General features: G+C 46.4%; 1 protein-coding gene across 2 annotated transcripts in view; it reads right to left on the bottom strand.

Moving 5' to 3' along the window:
* Window positions 1-18,023, bottom strand: part of fndc1 (fibronectin type III domain containing 1) — a 41,132-nt gene extending 23,109 nt beyond the window's left edge. For both annotated transcript variants that reach the window (XM_060041238.1, XM_060041240.1), the window contains exons 1-3: window positions 17,867-18,023; window positions 7,605-7,814; window positions 5,186-5,257 (exon numbers count right to left, since the gene is read on the bottom strand). In XM_060041238.1, the coding sequence (XP_059897221.1) occupies window positions 5,186-5,257; window positions 7,605-7,814; window positions 17,867-17,939 (355 nt within the window). In that variant the 5' untranslated portion in view covers window positions 17,940-18,023. The remainder of the gene's footprint in view (window positions 1-5,185; window positions 5,258-7,604; window positions 7,815-17,866) is intronic.
* Window positions 18,024-18,372: the final 349 nt, after the last annotated feature.

Below are 18,372 nucleotides of genomic sequence, written 5' to 3'. Positions count from 1 at the left end.
GTAACCAATCAGAGGGAGAGGGGAGACCCATCAGAGAGCGGTGACCAATCAGAGAGAGAGGGGAGACCCATCAGAGAGCGGTAACCAATCAGAGAGAGAGGGGAGACCCATCAGAGAGCAGCAGATGATCACAGCCATGTGAGCGTTTGTGAAGACGACACAACATCTGCGCGTCTGTCGGCGGCCATCGCCAGCGAGGGAAAACTAGGAAAACTAGGACTGTAAGTCATTGCTCCTTTCATTGAAAGAAGCATAATTGCACAAAGTCGAAGGGTGTCCACAAACATTATAACACACACACACGCACACATACACACATGCACACACACACACACACACACACACACACACACACACACACACACACACACACACACACACACACACACACACACACACACACACACACACACACACACACACACACACTTTGGTGGGATTGTTGTTGATCGTCTAATTGCTGTCCCCTGCCTCCCCCTTGCTGGGTCTTTTAATTCCCAGTTCCAAAGTGCCAAACCCTCCTTCATTCATCCCCCCAGCCCCCCAACCCCTCCCCCTAATCGCTGTCAGATGCAGTGGATCATTGACCTTGTCTGCCAACAAGCCTGCTTTTGGATTCGGTCTTGAAGTAGTTCTTGGGGGGCGGGGGGGGGTACAGGACAACAGTGTTGAGCTGGGTATCCCCCCTTGTAGTTCGTTGCGTGTCGGACGTGTCCAATGGGCCAACCAGCGTAGAGGGGGCATGGCGTCTGCAGAACCTGTTCAGGAATTCACCCAGGAGTTTGAGTGGAAAGTCTGAGCAGCGCTTGGGTTACAGTGGAAGGCCGTCTCCCACACCGGCCAACAAACACACAGCGGTGGGGCTAACCGCCGCCGTGATGGATCGGCTACCAGTGGATTCGCGTGCGCCCGGAGATGGACGGGAATACATGGAGCTGAGGTGAATTGAGGTATTGGCAGCGACGGGGAGGATAGAGCAGAGAAGGCCTTGGATGAGGGGTCTGGACAGAAGGGAGAAATATCCCAGAGAACGGATGGTGTCTGGGGGATTTCTCTTGCTTCTGTTACTTTTCTTCTTTTGTGAATCACTCGCTTGACCTTGCTCTTCTCCTCCCCCTCTTCCTCTTCCACCTCCTCCTCTGCCTCCTCCTCCTTCTCCACATCCTCTTCCTCCACCTCCTCTTCCTCCTTCTCCCCCTCCTCCACCTTCTCCTCCTCCTCCACCTCTTTCATCCACCTCCTCCCCGACCTCTCCTCCCCTTCTTGATCTCTCCGTCTACCTCACATTCTTTGTCCACGTCTCTGTCTAGCGTCTTTGTATCTAGTTCTCTGGTGTTCTGCTAGTACAGCTGAGTGGATCACTTTACCCACTGGATCCCAGGCCAGCTGCTAGACGGATCATTACTTCCTCTTCCTCCTCTTCCTCCTCCTCCTCCACATTTTCCACCTCCTCCTCCTCCTCCTCCACCTTCTCCACCTCCTCCTCTTCCTCCTCATCCTCTCCTCCTCTCCCGCCTCCTCCACCTCCTCCCCCTCCCCCCCTACTCTTACTCCTCTTCCTCCTCCTCCACCTCCTCTTCCACCTTCTCCTCCCCCTCCACCTCCTCCTCCCCCTCCACTGCCTCCTCCTCCCCCTCCACCTCCTCCTCCTCCGCCTCTACCTCCTCTGCGGTTGGTGCTGGATCCTCCCCAGGCCCCAACCACCGTCTGGTGGACCTCCAGCTTCTCCACTCTCCCCTATTTTCTCAACCTTTTCCTATTGGCCCCTGCACCTGTTCTCACATATAAGCACCAATTATTTTGTGTCTTTGTGTGTGTGTGTGTGTGTGTGTGTGTGTGTGTGTGTGTGTGTGTGTGTGTGTGTGTGTGTGTGTGTGTGTGTGTGTGTGTGCGCGTGTGTGTGCGTGTGTGTGTGTGTGTTTGTTCATGTGTGTGTTTGTGTGTGTGGCACACCTGGCCTTCCTGCGACCCACCCAAAACTGTTTACGATCGTACTCTTAAATCTTTTTTATAGTGGTTTCTAAGTTTATAGTGTGAAAATGAATAGTGAAGAATGCATGATATTTTTCTTTATAACAAAGACTATTCTCTTCCAAATGAGTCAGTTATAAAAAAAAGCACTGATTTAATGGTATTGCTATTGAGTGGAGCACAGGGGGGGAAAGAGAGTGAAAGAATATATATATATATATATATATATATATATATATATATATATATATATATATATATGTGTGTGTGTGAGGTGTGTGTGAGGTGTGTGTGTGTGTGTGTGTGTGTGTGTGTGTGTGTGTGTGTGTGTGTGTGTGTGTGTGTGGGAGAGTGTGTGTGAGTGTGTGTGTGTATATATATACATACGTATATATAAATATATATTATATTATATATTATATATATTACATATATTTGTCTTTGGCTAGTGGATCGTAATGCACAGGGAAGAATCTGATGCACAGTGTTATGTATGTATATATATATATATATATATATATATATATATATATATAATCCCCATGTGGTTTCAATAGGACAGAGCCGCTCCTAAATACCTCAGCTCTAGCCCTCCTCTCCGTCTCCTGCCCTGACAGCTCTGGGCTCCACACTGCGCCCACTGCCAGATCAGAGGAGACTGAGCAGAGAGGGACCCTCTGAAGGCCTGTGTGCTCTGCTGTGGGCCGGGAGCCAGACAGCCCCAGAGCAGACCCCGACTCCACGGCCTGCGCTAACCCCAAACACTGCTTCTGTCTGCCGTAGCTCCCCTGAGCTGGGCTCTTTTGACCGCTCCCAGGTTCAATCCAGCAAGAAGCTTGCAGTAGATTGCAAAGCTCTGTTCAATTATCCTGAAGCAAATCTTTGTAAAGCAGGGCACTGAGTTTATCACTATATCCTAGACTATAAATGTTGCATGCATTAAACATTTGACGTATGTGAGCAAGAAAGTTCACAATTACATTTTATTGGGTGATCCGATTGCTGTCTAACAAGTTAGACGTCTGTAAAATGTGATTATACCGTTTACAATATACAGAATGGAAAAGCCACAACACACAATGTGCACAGCGCAAGAGATGATGCAAAACAGCTGTTGTTTTGTGAATCACCGCTCATTTTTCTCTTCAAAATAAAGGCGCGCTCTGCCAAATACATTGAGGTAGCGTTCAACAAGAGGCAAAAGAGTGCAAAGGAAATGTTGTCTCAGTTCCAGGAAATTTTACATGTTTCCAAACCACTTTGAAGGGCCTTTATTTATTTATTTTTTAAATCTAGCATTTAGCTCACTGTACTTCCTATCTCAAATCTTGAAGTAACCCATATTACCAGGAGCTGTACAGCTTAGAAAACATCGGAGGCCTAATTGTTGATTAGGCCTCCGATGTTGTCTAAGCTGTACAGCTCCTGGTAATATGTCCCTTCAATCCCTTCATTTTATTTGCATGGTTTGGAAAAGTACTAATAATTTCCAACTGATATATCTTCACATCTCCATAGAAATTATGAAAAAAATATAGCATAACAAATAACTTAATCAAATGTAACTTTAAGATACCAATATTTCCATCATTACCCTTTTATTATCTATAAACCAAATGACTGAGTCGTGAAAACTTTGTTTAAATATCCCATGGCATGCTACTTTATTGATGCTTTTGTCATGGTCTGTCGGTTTCCTTGTCTTGTTTTGGTGTGTTTCCTGTTTTACTTTGGTATCTCTGTCTTGTTTCTCCCCATGTCCGGTCAAGTTTCCCTCCTGTGTGATTACTGCTCCCTCCCCTAATGTGTTTCAGCTGTTACTCGTTGCGTGCCCTGTGTGTGTTTTGTATTTAAGCCCTTGTCTTTCCTTTGTTCCTTGTCAGATCATTGAAGTTTGTGGTGAGTTGTGTCCTGTGTGTTACCTGTGTTCCTGGTGTCACCTGCGTCACCTGCGTCACCTGTGTTCTCGGTGTTCCTTGCCTTTTGCGTTAATAAGTTATCCTTTACCTGAACTGTCTGCTATTGGGTCCTACCTGCCTGCCTGCCACCCGCTAACCGTGACAGCTTTTATATGTGAGGTGTTCGTGAGCCCCTAACACAGTATTTGAAGACTTTCAGTCCCACAATGAGCTTTTCAAACATGCCGTTTCTGTGTCTGTATCTTTAAATGCTAATGAGGAGGAGAGAGGCAGGTCAAAGTGGAGGGTGGGGATGTGGCCCTGAGCAGCTTGCAGCCACGGTACCATGCGCTAGTGTTTATGATGGATGCATCGCAATGGCTCGGATTCATAATATTATCCGATGGCGCACACATCGGTGCTAAATAATATAATATATAGATATCTATATCATATAATATATATTTTCACAGCCAAAAGCTGTGTGCGCCTCCGGATGATTTTATGAATCTGAAAAGACTGCGTTGGGTTGTCCGACGTCTCTGGTTTTTCAACTTCTACGTCAGACTGAACCGCGACCTGGAGGGGAAAGGGATTGTTGCTGTTTGCAGACTCCCGGTACTTCCACAACGAGACTCGTAGTGGGGGTTATCTTGACCATGGTTGAGAAGGAATTTGGGGGAAGGAACTTTGACTTTGATTCCCTGATGTCCAGATTGACTTCAGGGCGCCTCTGCCGGATCACCGCCGTGGGGCACCACGACCCGGGGGGCACCACGACCCGGGGGGCTCCACCACCCGGGGGGCACCACCACCCGGGGGGGGAATCAGAAGCATAGCATGAAATACAAACAGATTGAGTCTTCTATTACGTGAAAATAACATGCATGTCGGTCTTGGTCACGGTGTGCACACAAGACAAGCAGTCGATCAAAAAAGAAAGAGACCAATGTGGCCCAAAACATGTCCGAAGTGACCCTGTCGTCAGGACCAACACCACACCTTGCCCCCCTTACATCATGACCATAATCACGAGAACCACAGTGATAAATAGACTGCATTTATACAACGCTTTTTTCAACAATATGGCCTTACATTCACCCGTTCACACTCTCATTCACTCATCGACGGCGGTGTCAACCATGCAAGGCGACAGCCAGCTCATCGAGAGCAGTGAGGGTAAGGGTGCATCTCTCAGGGACACCTCGACACAGCTTGGAGGATCCGGGGATCGATTGGAGCACTCTTTGGCTCAGTTTGAGGTTGTGTGTGTGTGTCTGTTGTTAAAGTACAAGAGGCAGTGGCCCGGGCCCTACCTGCTGCTGAGGATGCGTTGACCGGTCCCCCCCCCACCACGGCGAAGCCGTCCAGGTTGGCCCACTCAGGGTCTAGGAGACATAGGGCGGCCATAGGGTTAGTAGAGGAGACATAGGGCGGCTAGGGTTAGTAGAGGAGACATAGGGCGGCTAGGGTTAGTAGAGGAGACATAGGGCGGCTAGGGTTAGTAGAGGAGACATGGGGCGGCTATAGGGTTAGTAGAGGAGACATAGGGCGGCTAGGGTTAGTAGAGGAGACATAGGGCGGCCATAGGGTTAGTAGAGGAGACATAGGGCGGCTAGGGTTAGTAGAGGAGACATAGGGCGGCTAGGGTTAGTAGAGGAGACATGGGGCGGCTATAGGGTTAGTAGAGGAGACATGGGGTGAGTTCATTTTCAACCTGTCAATGAATGTTATCTATCGTATATCAAGGTAGATTGGGGGTCGGCACAAAACACAGAAGCGAACACACAATAAACTTTCCCCTACATTTTATAGAACAAAAAGTTCTATGGTTCAATTACACAATTAAAAGTTTAAGGCTCGTTAAAAAATTCAGTTCAGTTAATGCTTGAAACCTCAGCCTCCCAATAAATAACACTCTCTCTTTCCTTCTCTCTTTGTCCCTCCTTTTTTTCCCCACTTCATAAGTCATTAATCCGTCCTTGTTGTCCAAACATGTGATTGACACATTGACGACACGCTGAGTCGCCGCGTGGTGTTTAATTTACGACCAGCGCTCGCTCGATAGCGTTGCGAGCACGGCCGGCCGCTGTGAGGACAGTGGACTTGAGATCGATCCGTGCTGCACGTCACGGACCGCTGCAGAACACGGCGGGAACACATGGACGGCGTCGCACGCCAGAGCTTTAATGGCTCTGCACGCCGGAGATGGATGGACCACAGGACGGCTCACGAGGAATGAAATCGAATAAATTAATAATCCAAACTAAAGAATGCTCCACATGTCGAGAGGGCTCACGGTGAGGGGTTTAAGATGCACTCAGTGAGAGCCACGCTGACAAGGGCAAACATATATGCGCACACACACGCACACACACATGCACACACACGCAAACACACACACACACACACGAGAACACAAACTATGCAGCGAGAGGGACGTGGTGAAGGCCAACTTAAACCGATAAACAATCGAAGACAATAAGCGATGACAGATCATACAGAAAACACACACACACACACACACACACACACACACACACACACACACACACACACACACACACACACACACACACACACACACACACACACACACACACACACACACACACACACAAAACATACACAGCACAGATATGCAATAGATTAAAATAAAGCCCACAGTCTCTCAGGGCCTCTCTGTCACAAACATTCGCCACACACACGCAAATGCACACACGGACACACACGCGCACAAACACACACATAAAGGACGTGCACTTAAAACACACACACTCACCCTTTAAAACAGTCCATCCCCAACTCTCCCTGTGTCACACACACACACACGCACACGCACACACACACACACATACAATGGACGGCCACAACACAGGGTATTGGGATAGGAGCTTGGGCCGGGTTGCATGTGGAAAAGCGGGCTTGGCTGGGGCTCTGTACCATTGATGAAGTATGGCCCCTGGATGCCAACCACAGAGGAAAATGGAATAATGACAAATGCAGACGAGACCTCAAACTGCATACGTACAAAAACAGGAGGCCCTGACTAGAGCTCCTCTTTGGTTCTGTCTTAATAAGCAGGGAATGAGAGTGGGTGTCGTCCAGAGCTAAAAATAAGGTCCCCGAGAGAGAGTGAAATCACAGCAGGGCCGCATGGGCCCCGGGCCCCAGAGGGACAAGGGTGAGGGGGAATAAGGCGCGGTTCATCTCTGGTGAGCCCATCCAATAATGAAGTAATGTGTTGATAAAAATGTGTCTCTCAGGAACACACACAAGCAAACATAGACATAAGTACACACCCATGCAAACATACACACACACACACACACACACACACACACACACACACACACACACACACACACACACACACACACACACACACACACACACACACACACACACACGCACACTCCTCCTTGAGTCCCAGTCCCCAGTCCCAGCTCACCCCCTGCTGGTACTGGGCCCTCCACATGAGAAAGAGCAAAACCGGGTTGCTCAGAAAAACACGCTCTTTTACTTAAGCCAGTCCTGCTGAATCCAAAGTGTTCTAACTCTCTCCCTCCTCTGTTTTCCTCTCCTCTAACAAACACACCACAGACACACAAAAACACAGACACACAAAGACACAGATATGAGGTATGGGTGGATACCCATGTGATACATCTCTTCACTCTCTCTCTCTTGTAGCCTCTCTCTCTCTCTTGCTGTCGCTCACTCTCTCCATCTTACCTACATCCTCCGGTAGCGGAACGCGGGCATCCTTGTCCCTGCCCGCTTTGGCCAGGCGGTGCTGCGCTCTGATTGGCTTGGTGGCGCTGACGCTGTAGCGGTCCACGGGGCTCCCGTCCAGCTGGGCGGTGGGCTCCCAGCTCCGCCTGGGGGCGGACTGCTCCGCCGGCTCCGCCCTGCTACCCTGCGTCCGCGCCGCCGGTCGCTCCGCTGTAAGGCACGCCAGACCCCGTCGGTGGTGGAGGGAGATCGGGTCGTAAAGTGTGAGAGGGCAGATGAGAGGCAAGAACAACACGCTCTCCCGTCCTGCTCCCTCTCTCCCTACACTGTAAGACTGTGATGTCAATCGACGGCAAAATTCTCACAGTAATTTTATATTTTACAGTTAGGCCTATATTACTGTAAATAAACTACGTTATTGGCGGAACTTTACTGTAATTTTAAGGTGAAAAGTTTTACACTGTACATTACTCCGCCAAAAGAGGGTTGCGTTTCATCCACTTGTGATTGCCAGGCGTATTCCACTGAACCACCTCTGAATCACAGGAAACGATGCCCTGAACCAGTTTGGGTGGCAGTCAGCGTTAGCCGATGGGTGTTTACACCGTTTCTAACATTTTTGCAAAGATATGAGCTTTATAATCTTACCTTCACATTTAACTTGTAGGTATAAGGTGTCTCTTTAAGTGTTCAACAGTGTAACTGGGACTACACCATTGTGGCTGTAGGTTAGAGAATGGACAAGGCAAGGCAAGGCAAGGCAAGGCAAGGCAAGGCAAGGCAAGGCAAGGCAAGGCAAGGCAAGGCAACTTTATTTATATAGCACTTTTCATACACAAGGCAGACTCAAAGTGCTTCACATATAAACATTGTCATACAATTAAATAAATAATAGGTAAGATAAAGAAAAACATATGCAAAAAATAGAAGTTAAAGCTAGGGTGGGTAATTTCTTTACTGTAATATTTGGCAAAACTGTCCTAATAGCCAGTCAGCTATATGTAGGTGAAGTGCTCTGAGAATATCTGCTCATAACTTTGCTCTCCCCTGCCTCTGTGGGCCGCACCCAAAAATTGCCACCGCTCATGTACACTTTGACCAATCAGAGCGAGGCTCCGATTCTCCGTTCTTATTGGCTGTGGGACTGTCCGGTCACCTTGGCAACGACGTTGGTGCGTCCCTGCGTGAGCGTTCACGAGCCTAGCGGTCTGACAGTTTTGTACTACTACGGCGGACAACAAATTAATAGCCGTGTCTTCATCAACGGCCCATAAATTTCCCATTCCCCGGATACCATCAACTAACACCACTAAGACAGAGAAAAAAAGAGGAAAGACACTTGTTGAAAGGACAGCTACTAAAAGGGAGGCGGAGAGAGCTCGAAATAAAACCAGAGTAAACATCGGCGTGGCTTATGAGCGATGGAGAGAGTTACGTGACCGGAGAAACTTAAAATCGGACGCTGAGATGGCTATATTTCTTATAGACAGGTAAGGAATTGTGCTATCCCTCCATGGTATATTGCGATGAATATGTAAAGTGTCGGCTGGTATGGTTTTTTACTAAGCAAAGCCACGATAACCGTTACATTACGGTTCTGTAATGTAACCATTTCAATACGGTTCTGTAGGATGTCTTGCATCAGCCGATGGTTCTTTTCCCGGTCCGTTTTATAGGTTAGTTATGGTCACACCAACCCTGGCTGTCGGAATAACACAGAGATTGTGCTAACACGTGGCCTAGGCTTCAACTCAACTGTGGATAATGTCCGAGTCACGTTTGTATAAAAGCTACGTTGACACAACTGCCAAGATAAGCACTGCGAGGGAAGTCTAGCATATGATATTCCATGTATTGTTATAACGTTGTTGCAAGCTAGCAGCAGCCTAGCTCAGTTTCGCGATCACTTTGAAGTGACGGTTTCCTTGTGTGTAATCTGGCTTTCTGTGTTATTTTAACAAATATATATATTTTTTCAGCACAGTACTGTACATACACAATGATGGACAACGACAGTAAAGAGATCATATCGATTGTCAATATTGATAAGAGGGAGACCTAGAAGAATTCTGTTATCATGGAGAAGGAGGTTTTGTTTTTGTTTTTTGTTTTTTTTTGCTTTTGTTCTTATGCTAACGAACTACAGTTGCAATTAGTTTGCTATCTTGCTTGGCTGATACAGCTACCTTTCTTAGGCCTACCAGCGCAATGGCAATGATTTTAAGATAACATACATGGTATGTCTGTGAGTAAGATGTTGATGCTATATATGTACTTATGTAGCAATCAGCACTAATGTTTAATTACCTCGGAATCGGACATGGTGTTTCGTCTTCCTATCAATGTAACTGAATTCACATGAACGCGCATAACTGACGTTCGGTGGGAGGATCTACAGCAGGTAGCGTGGCAGGGACGGGCCAGAGAGCACGCGACGGAATCTCAACGGCTGTTTTCTCCAAAATCGCCCACCCTAGCTTTAAGGCATTTTAGTATTAAAATAGAAAATAAAGGCAAAGTTAAAAAAAGTTTTTTTAGAAAGTGCAATGTATTTAAGATTTAGCAGAAAGCTATAGCAAACATAAAAGTCTTCAGTCTTGTTTTAAAGGTGCTCAGAGTTGGGGCAAGTCTTAAATCCTCTGGGAGTTTATTCCAGCTATTAGTTGCGTAGTAACTAAATCCTGCTTTCCCATGTTTTGTGTTTACCAGCTTCTTAGTGGTCTAAAAGGCTGATGTAGTGGAAGCATATCAGTTAAATATTTTGGGCCTAAACCATGTAGGGATTTATAGGTAAGCAACATGATTTGCAACAATTCTCTGACCTACAGGAAGCCAATGTAACGATTTCAGAATTGGTGTAATATGATCAAATTTTTTGGTCTTTGTTAGAACTCTAGCAGCAGCATTCTGAACAAGCTGAAGCTTCCTCAGAGTTTGTTTTGGGAGACCTGTAAGGAGACCATTGCAGTAATCAAGCTTACTAGTGATAAAGGCATGTACAAGTTTTTGTAAGTCTTCGGTGGACATGAGCCCTATAAGTCTTGCTACATTTTTAAGGTGATAATATGCCGATTTTGTAACTGATTTGATGTGACTGTCAAAATGTAAATCTGAATCCATGATAACCCCTAGATTTCTGGCTTTGATTGAGGTTTTCAGGGACAGAGAGTGAAGGTGTTGGGTTACTTTAAGCCTTTCCGTTTTAGAACCAAATACAATTATCTCTGTTTTGTCCTCATTTAGTTGAAATAAATAGTAAATAAATAGTAATTTACATATGTCATCAGTTATAAATATGAAGACAAGCACTAAGAACTAACTTACATACCTAACTAACTCATCGGACATCACCATCCATACTTCCCAAGCTTAAAATTGCAAGTACAGCCCAGTAGTAGAATCAAAAAGAGATACTAAAAACAATACAACTACAAACTACTTCTATACAATAGCTGGTGCCTGCTTTTATACTGTATATAATTCTGTCCCAACAGCATCATCCAATGCAAATGCTGTTTGCATTGGATTGCTCTTTAGAGACTTGGTCAAACATGAAGTCAGATGATGCAATGCCCTACGTCATAATAAAATAACTTAATAGAAGTTAATGTTATTATTGTTGTTTTTATAAAGCAAATGTTGTAACTGAATGAATCATAGGAGGATTGGGAATGACTGCGATGAGAACAGCATGGTTCTTTATTGTTTCAGCTGGCAGGATTATTTATCGATAACAGAAACAGCATTTTTGCCTGCTAGAGGAATATCCAACCTGATTGGGCTGATTGTGTCCTACACCAATAAACAAGAAAAACAACTAACCAAGCGAAGTAACAAACCCCAGAGAACTAAGACACACAGGCTACCACAACAAACCCTAAAAAAAAGTTTGTTAACTGCGTTTCGTTTATTACTCACCCACAGAGAATGGCTTCAGGGCTCAGTGTTTGAATGAAACATGCCAACCTTAAATGTCTCCCATTATCAAATGGCATTTACAGCATTAGATAGTAACGCTACAAGTGATGATCTCCATATGGCACAGAGTTTCCACTAGAACCGGACCCAGAAGCACATCATGCTCGCTAAAGGCCAGCTGGGGCTAGATGTCTTATATTCAGGGGAACCTCACCCCCATATTCTTTGACAGTAATGACCCCCCCCCCCCCCCAAACCACCACCACCACCACCACTATCCCTCTATGTGCCTTTTAAACCCATAAATCCTCTGCATTGGGCTAGCAGCTCTGCCATGCCAGAAACTAGTTTTAAGAGGTCTTACTTGAAGTCAATACCAGAAACTACTTTCAAGAGGTCTAACTTAAAGTCAATACCAGGAAGTAGTTTCAAGAGGTCTAACCTGAAGTCAATACCAGAAAATACTTTCCAGAGGTCTAACTTGAAGTCAATACTCTAATACTGATGATGTCAAAACGTGGCTCATAAAACCACTGGAAGTTATAAGCACCGCAGGGTGACTGATGGAGAAGGTTGAGGATCATTAACTCACTTTGGCGGGCCGATGAGGACATTGGAATTGTTGTCCTCGTGCCCGAACAGCCGCCAGTACATCAAGTTTGGCAATTCAACTTTTCAGATATCCCTTCCTGTGCACTGCTGAGAGTGCAACAACACTTCCTGGTATTATTATCGGTGGCTCCTGATCAAAAGAGAACGAAAAGCTGAACGCCACTGGCTCAGCACCCAGGGGTGGAGGAGCGGTTATTCCTGATATGGTTTATTTCATACTTTCACTTTAATTAAGTTTATTTGAGAGAAAGAAAATGAATAAATACACATAGCATTAAAATAACCAGACTAAACTAACTAAAGCCACAACTCACCAGAGACTGCCAAAAGAAAAACTAAAAGGGCAGGTTAAAGCAATAGAATGGTAGTTGACATAGTTAGCATTCTACTGGTTTACTGGGGTACACCAGATGGCTAGCGGTGCATTGTGGTAGGTATGACCCTCACACCCGTTACACTCCTGCGTTCTCCCAAACCTTTACTACCCTTGTTCTTGGTGAAGCGTGGCCATGGAATCTCTTCACCACTCGTGTTCCTGGTGCTGTCAGCAGGTGTGAACCCTAATGAATCGCCATGCTTGGCTCCCAAACAGCTCGCTGTAGCTGCTATTCTGCTGGTGCACTTCAGGCTTCATGTGCATCAAAGCTCTGTGTTCTCTCTCTGTTTGTGCTCACTGCCGCTACCACAGCTCTGTCCAAATATATATGACTTACTCCATGAGAATAGCCTGGATCATCACTGTGTGCATAATGTTTACGTGTGTAGGTCCATGTAAGAATGCTGTTGATATTGTTTGTGTGCGTGCATGTGTGTGTGTGCGCGCGTGCGCGCGCGCGTGTGTGTGTGTATGTGTGCGTGCAGGCATGCGTGTGTGTGTGTGGGTATGTGTGTGTGTGTGTGTGAATGTGTGTGTGTGTAGGTGTAGGTGTGTGTGTGTATGCACGTGTGCGTGTGTGTGTGTGAATGTGTGTGCGTGTGTGCATGTGTGTGTTTGCACGTGTGCGTGCGTGTGTTTGTGTGTGTGTGAATGTGTGTGTGTGTGTGTGTGTGTGTGTGTGTGTGTGTGTGTGTGTGTGAATCTGTGTGTGTGTGTGTGTGTGTGTGTGTGTGTGTGTGTGTGTGTGTGCGTGTGTGTGTGTGCGTAACCAGAGCCCCTCTCCCCCTTGTAATTAGCTCATTACTGGGAGGCTTGAGGCGGCAGGTCGGATTCATCAGATATTTTTGACGGCCTGCTCTGACGAGACCTGGACCTCGTCCAATCACCTTCATGCTGTTTCCAATAAAACTGTGGAAATGACGTATAGGTCTGCGCCGCCCTGTCCAGATATCAATCTAGGACTTCTGGACCGTTGGGAAACATCTGATCCAGGGGGGAGAGGGGAGGACGAGGAAATGCTTTTTGATTGAGATCGTGAGCCTTGCAAATGCAGTGCGTCCAAGATGGATGAGGGCTTTGAGTGAACCGTTTGGCATTGCCAGATGAGAAGCATTAATGTCGTAATCTCTCGGTGTGAGGGAAAGTAATCCAATTCAGTGGAGAAGAAGTTTGGGATATACAGTAGATATATACTTGCACACCTACCAGCACACACAACCACACACACACACACACACACACACACACACACACACACACACACACACACACACACACACACACACACACACACACACACACACACACACACACACACACACACACACACACACACACACACACACACACACACACACACACAGATAGATTGACTATGGGAAGAATTTCAGCCTAAGGGGATTATTATGTCAGTCCCTCCACTTAAGACAGGTATGTTAACGTGTGTGGTATTCTCTGTGTGTTTTTGTTTCTCGGTGTAGCCCATGCATGTGCCCGGGTGCTCCCATGCAGCACAGAAAGCATATATTCGTAGTCGTATCAGGAACCCCTGAATCTGACACCCCAAGATCCAAGGAGAACACTATAAAGGTATCCCTCACCTGAACTCATCCTCGTAAAACTGAATAATCCCCTGGACATGTACCGCACTATCTTCTGTGTTACAAGGACCCCTTCTACTGTTGGACACAAAATTAAAGAGAGGGTGCCCCAAGTCCTCTGTTCAGGGTTTGACATAAATCCCCTATTATAATCCATCCCCTTTAGTCTTTAGGGAGGCATATAATAATAATAAAAGGCGTTTTAAACATTCAATACGAGTCACTCTCTTTTCTGAGGTATTTGTAACTAAAAGCTCCCTCTTTATTTTCAAGAATAATAAAACCCATCCACCTTTCATTCACTCAACCAAGGTTTTTTATTTCTCTCTAAATCAATATGGTCTGTGGAGGATAACATCTCATTCTGAACCAAAGAGATGTGTGCATGGAAAGATCAGGGATGCAGGGGGGGGGGCTCTCGCTAAAGTATCAGCTAAAGTCTCGCTGATATAAAGTCTCTCTGATATAAAGGCTCGCTGATTTTTCCCCAGCCCCGGGGGGCCCCAGATTCCCGTCCCCGGGGCCCAAAACCAAAGCCCCTGGGCCCCAGACCTCAGCCCCAGGGGGGGCCCAGACCTCAGCCTCAGGGGCCCCAGACCAAAGCCCCCAGGGCCCGAGACCAAAGCCCCCAGGGCCCAAGACCAAAGCCTCCCTCGCAGCAGCCCGGAAAAAGATTGCAATGGTTTCAGTAAATACAAAGAAGTAATCCCTCTCCTATGCATTAACTCCAGGATTCCTCAGTAAATACAGCAGCCATCGATGACCCTGCAGTACGGTTCACCTCTGTCTGGTGTTAAACACCGCCATGGAGCGATCACCATGCTATCTCACCTATGACCGCGGCTGGCCCTCACCCCCTGACGTCTGTCACTCACACACACATCCTCTCATGACCTGTCGGAACGGCTGTCGCTGTGAAGAGCAGCCAACGACTTTGACTTCGAACGACCCAGAACACATTCTTACGTCTAGCAGGAACCCGAATCACAGAGTTTAAACCCATTTAACTATTGTCGTTAAACTGAATACCCTGTTAGCTTTTGAACCCAGACCATTATTACGACATTCTTCTATTCTGTTCTTTTCTATTCAAGTCCTACAAAATGTTCCCAGGTGGTCCGCATGACTAGAGGCAGGGGTCTCTGTTAAAGCACCCTGCGGCCGTTCCACCGGTCAGCGTGGGGTCCGAGGTCATTATTAATGACACTGCTACGTTGGTCTTTGTTTCATTCTTCCTAGTCCTGGAGCGACACTCAGGCCCTATAACCTGGGGGCCCTCCGCTCAGGGAGACAGGTGCTGCACCCTGCCTTGTTTAGACATACGGGACACAGCCATGACATCATGGAACTCCTTCCCCGCCAGCGGGGGCAGGTGGGAGGTGTGATGGACGCCTCTGCCCCCCAACCCCACTCCCCACCGAGGGGCAGGCCGGAGATCTGGGTCAGGGCTGAGTCAGGTGAGCAAACAATGTTGACTATAAGGAGGTTCACATGTTCTCTCTCTCTCTCTCTTACTCATTCACTCTCCCTCTCACTGTTTATCTCTCTCATGCTCTTGATCTCACTCGCTCATAATCTCTCTCTCTCTCTCTCTCTCTCTCTCTCTCTCTCTCTCTCTCTCTCTCTCTCACTCTCATTCTCTCTCTCTCTCTCTCTCTCTCTCTCTCTCTCTCTCTCTCTCTCTCTCTCTCTCTCTCTCTCTCTCTCTCTCTCACTGACTTTCTTTCTCACACACACTCTCTCATGCACTCTCTCTCTCTCTCTCCCCCCGATGATGCGCTCCATGGCCAATTTTAGAAGTTGAAGCCACAAGGTGTTCAGAGCTCTCCTTTCTGAGGTCTGTCACAAAGTGCTCGCTCAAATTCCACGCTGCTAGGTGGAGCGAATAAATTGAATTCCACTGGCTTGCAAGAACATGATTTCCTCGGTCCTCTTCCACTCACTCTATCGCTCCTCTCTCTCGTACTTCTGTTTCTCTCTCACACTCGTCCCTCTTTGTTTCTGTTTTTCCCGCTCTCTCTTTCCAGCACTTGATAGAGTGTGGTCCGATGGAAGAAGTTTATCTTTTTTTGGTTGTTGTTGCTGTCATCAAGGGAAAGCGTGATGCCTCTCTGCTCTGTTTCCACTCCTGTTGTCAAGATGGCTAGGAATCAATTTCACCCAACAAGCAGGAAGTATGGCTCTCCATGAGCATGGCTCAGGTGCTGATGCTTCAAAACACAACAGGGCACAGCAGTGTTTATTTAGCACACCTGCTGAATGGAGAGATGTTGATCTCTATCAGATAGAGATCTTTCAAGGTCAGAAAGAAAAGGAAAAAAGACATTGGTAGGATTTGAGTGGACAGAGGGAAGCTGGAGTGCTTGAGCATGACAAATGAAAACAGACCAAAGAAGTTCAGTTAGTCCAGGACTACACCATGCACTTTCACCATGGTCAGATGAATGCATACATTTATCTGTGTGTTTGTGCATATGTGTATGTGTATGTGAGAGAGAGAGAGAGAGAGAGAGAGAGAGAGAGAGAGAGAGAGAGAGAGAGAGAGAGAGAGAGAGAGAGAGAGAGAGAGAGAGAGAGAGAGAGAGAGAGAGAAAGAGAGAAGAAAATAAAAGGGTGGAATATAATACGTGGCCATTCCTGATACTAAAGTGTTCCTCTCCAAGATAATTTTTTCTTCCATTTTCCTCTTTTCTTTTCAGCTGGAGATACTCACTGTACAAATCCATCCTTCATATTTTAGCAACTTTTTATGTTTGAGATTGTTTCGTTGTCTCTAACAAATTACATTGCTTTTGACTGTTTTGATCACTTCTTCACCTGCATGACGTCACTCTGACCAGCCTATAGCTACCACACGTGATTCAATTACAGATTACGAGTGACGCACATTTAAATTTCCTACAAGCACAAAAAACTGTGAAGACTTTTGGGGTGGGTCATCGGGCCCCAGCCTATCGTGTCAGGGCTGCAAATCTTTCGTTACCACGAATAAATGACGTCATTTTGCCCTCAATCATAAATGTCACCGTAGTGATGTTTGTCGTGCTAATGTAAGTGATAAATAGCGCTCCTCTAGAACTGTATGAGGTAAGAGCCCAGCAGGCTATTCCATGACTACTGCTAGACGCACGTCACATTTTCCCTCCATAGAGTTGGCCGACATGGATGGAGGATGTCACGGGCCTCTCTTCATGAGTGCTTAAATGGTCGATCTCGCATCTGTAAAACATTAATCCTCACCACTGACACTCTAAATACTTAAACGTGTCCTATCTGGCTATTTGTCTCTGCACCTATGGTGATGGCTTGGAAAGTTGTTACACACTCACGAATTTGCGTGCGCAACACACACGCACACACACACACACACACGCACACACACACGCACACGCACACGCACACTCGCACGCGCACACACACACACACACACACACGCACACGCACACGCACACGCACACGCACACACACACGCACAAACACACACACACACACACACACACACACACACACACACACACACACACACACGCACACAAACTATAGACATCTACCAAATGTATAATTTATAGGCTCCAAGGCTTATTATGGAGCCCACCATGATGTTTACTATTTAACTTATTCAGCACGCAGAAAGTCCACCATTGCACTTTTGAAAATAAAGAATCAATGAACCAAAAACGAATAATAATACAAAATAATACAAATACCAAAAAAGGTAAACAAGCCATGCACCTGCTCTAAGAGGAGAGTCTTACCTGCTAACCCTGGTCCAATGGCGCAAAAAAACACAAATAACACCCAGAGCCTCCTCGTTGCAGCGAAAGCCATAGTTGGTAATAGTGTGCTGGTTGAGCAGCTCAACAGATGGATGGATTGGGGTGGAAGAGGGCTGGGAGAGGCCCGCTACTGATGGGCGGTGGTATCGGGGATCCAGGCCCACCGTCTCCCATAGTGTGCCTCCCTCTGTCGGTCAACATCGGAACTTCAGTCAGAACAGTTGGATGCTCGTTTTTGGGCCCCGGTTAAAGGTAATGTTGGATTATGTAAACTTGATTTTGCATTAAGTTTGCTTTACATTTGCTTTAAGTCAACAATAAAAATAGCCCACAAAACAACCCAGAAAAACGATAATGTACACAGATCAGTGGGAACCACCAGATGGAGAACAACATTTACAATATATCTGGTGGCCTCGCTGGGCTTATTGTCGTCAAATGATGCTGACGCTAACCCCAAAATGATTTATTAGTTCTCTATGAAT

The sequence above is a fragment of the Gadus macrocephalus genome, chromosome 21 (assembly GCF_031168955.1).
Source record: "Gadus macrocephalus chromosome 21, ASM3116895v1".
In the NCBI taxonomy this organism is placed as follows: Eukaryota; Metazoa; Chordata; class Actinopteri; order Gadiformes; family Gadidae; genus Gadus; species Gadus macrocephalus.
Note: the sequence above shows the minus strand (reverse complement) of the source record. Positions and strands in the feature narration are given on the sequence as shown.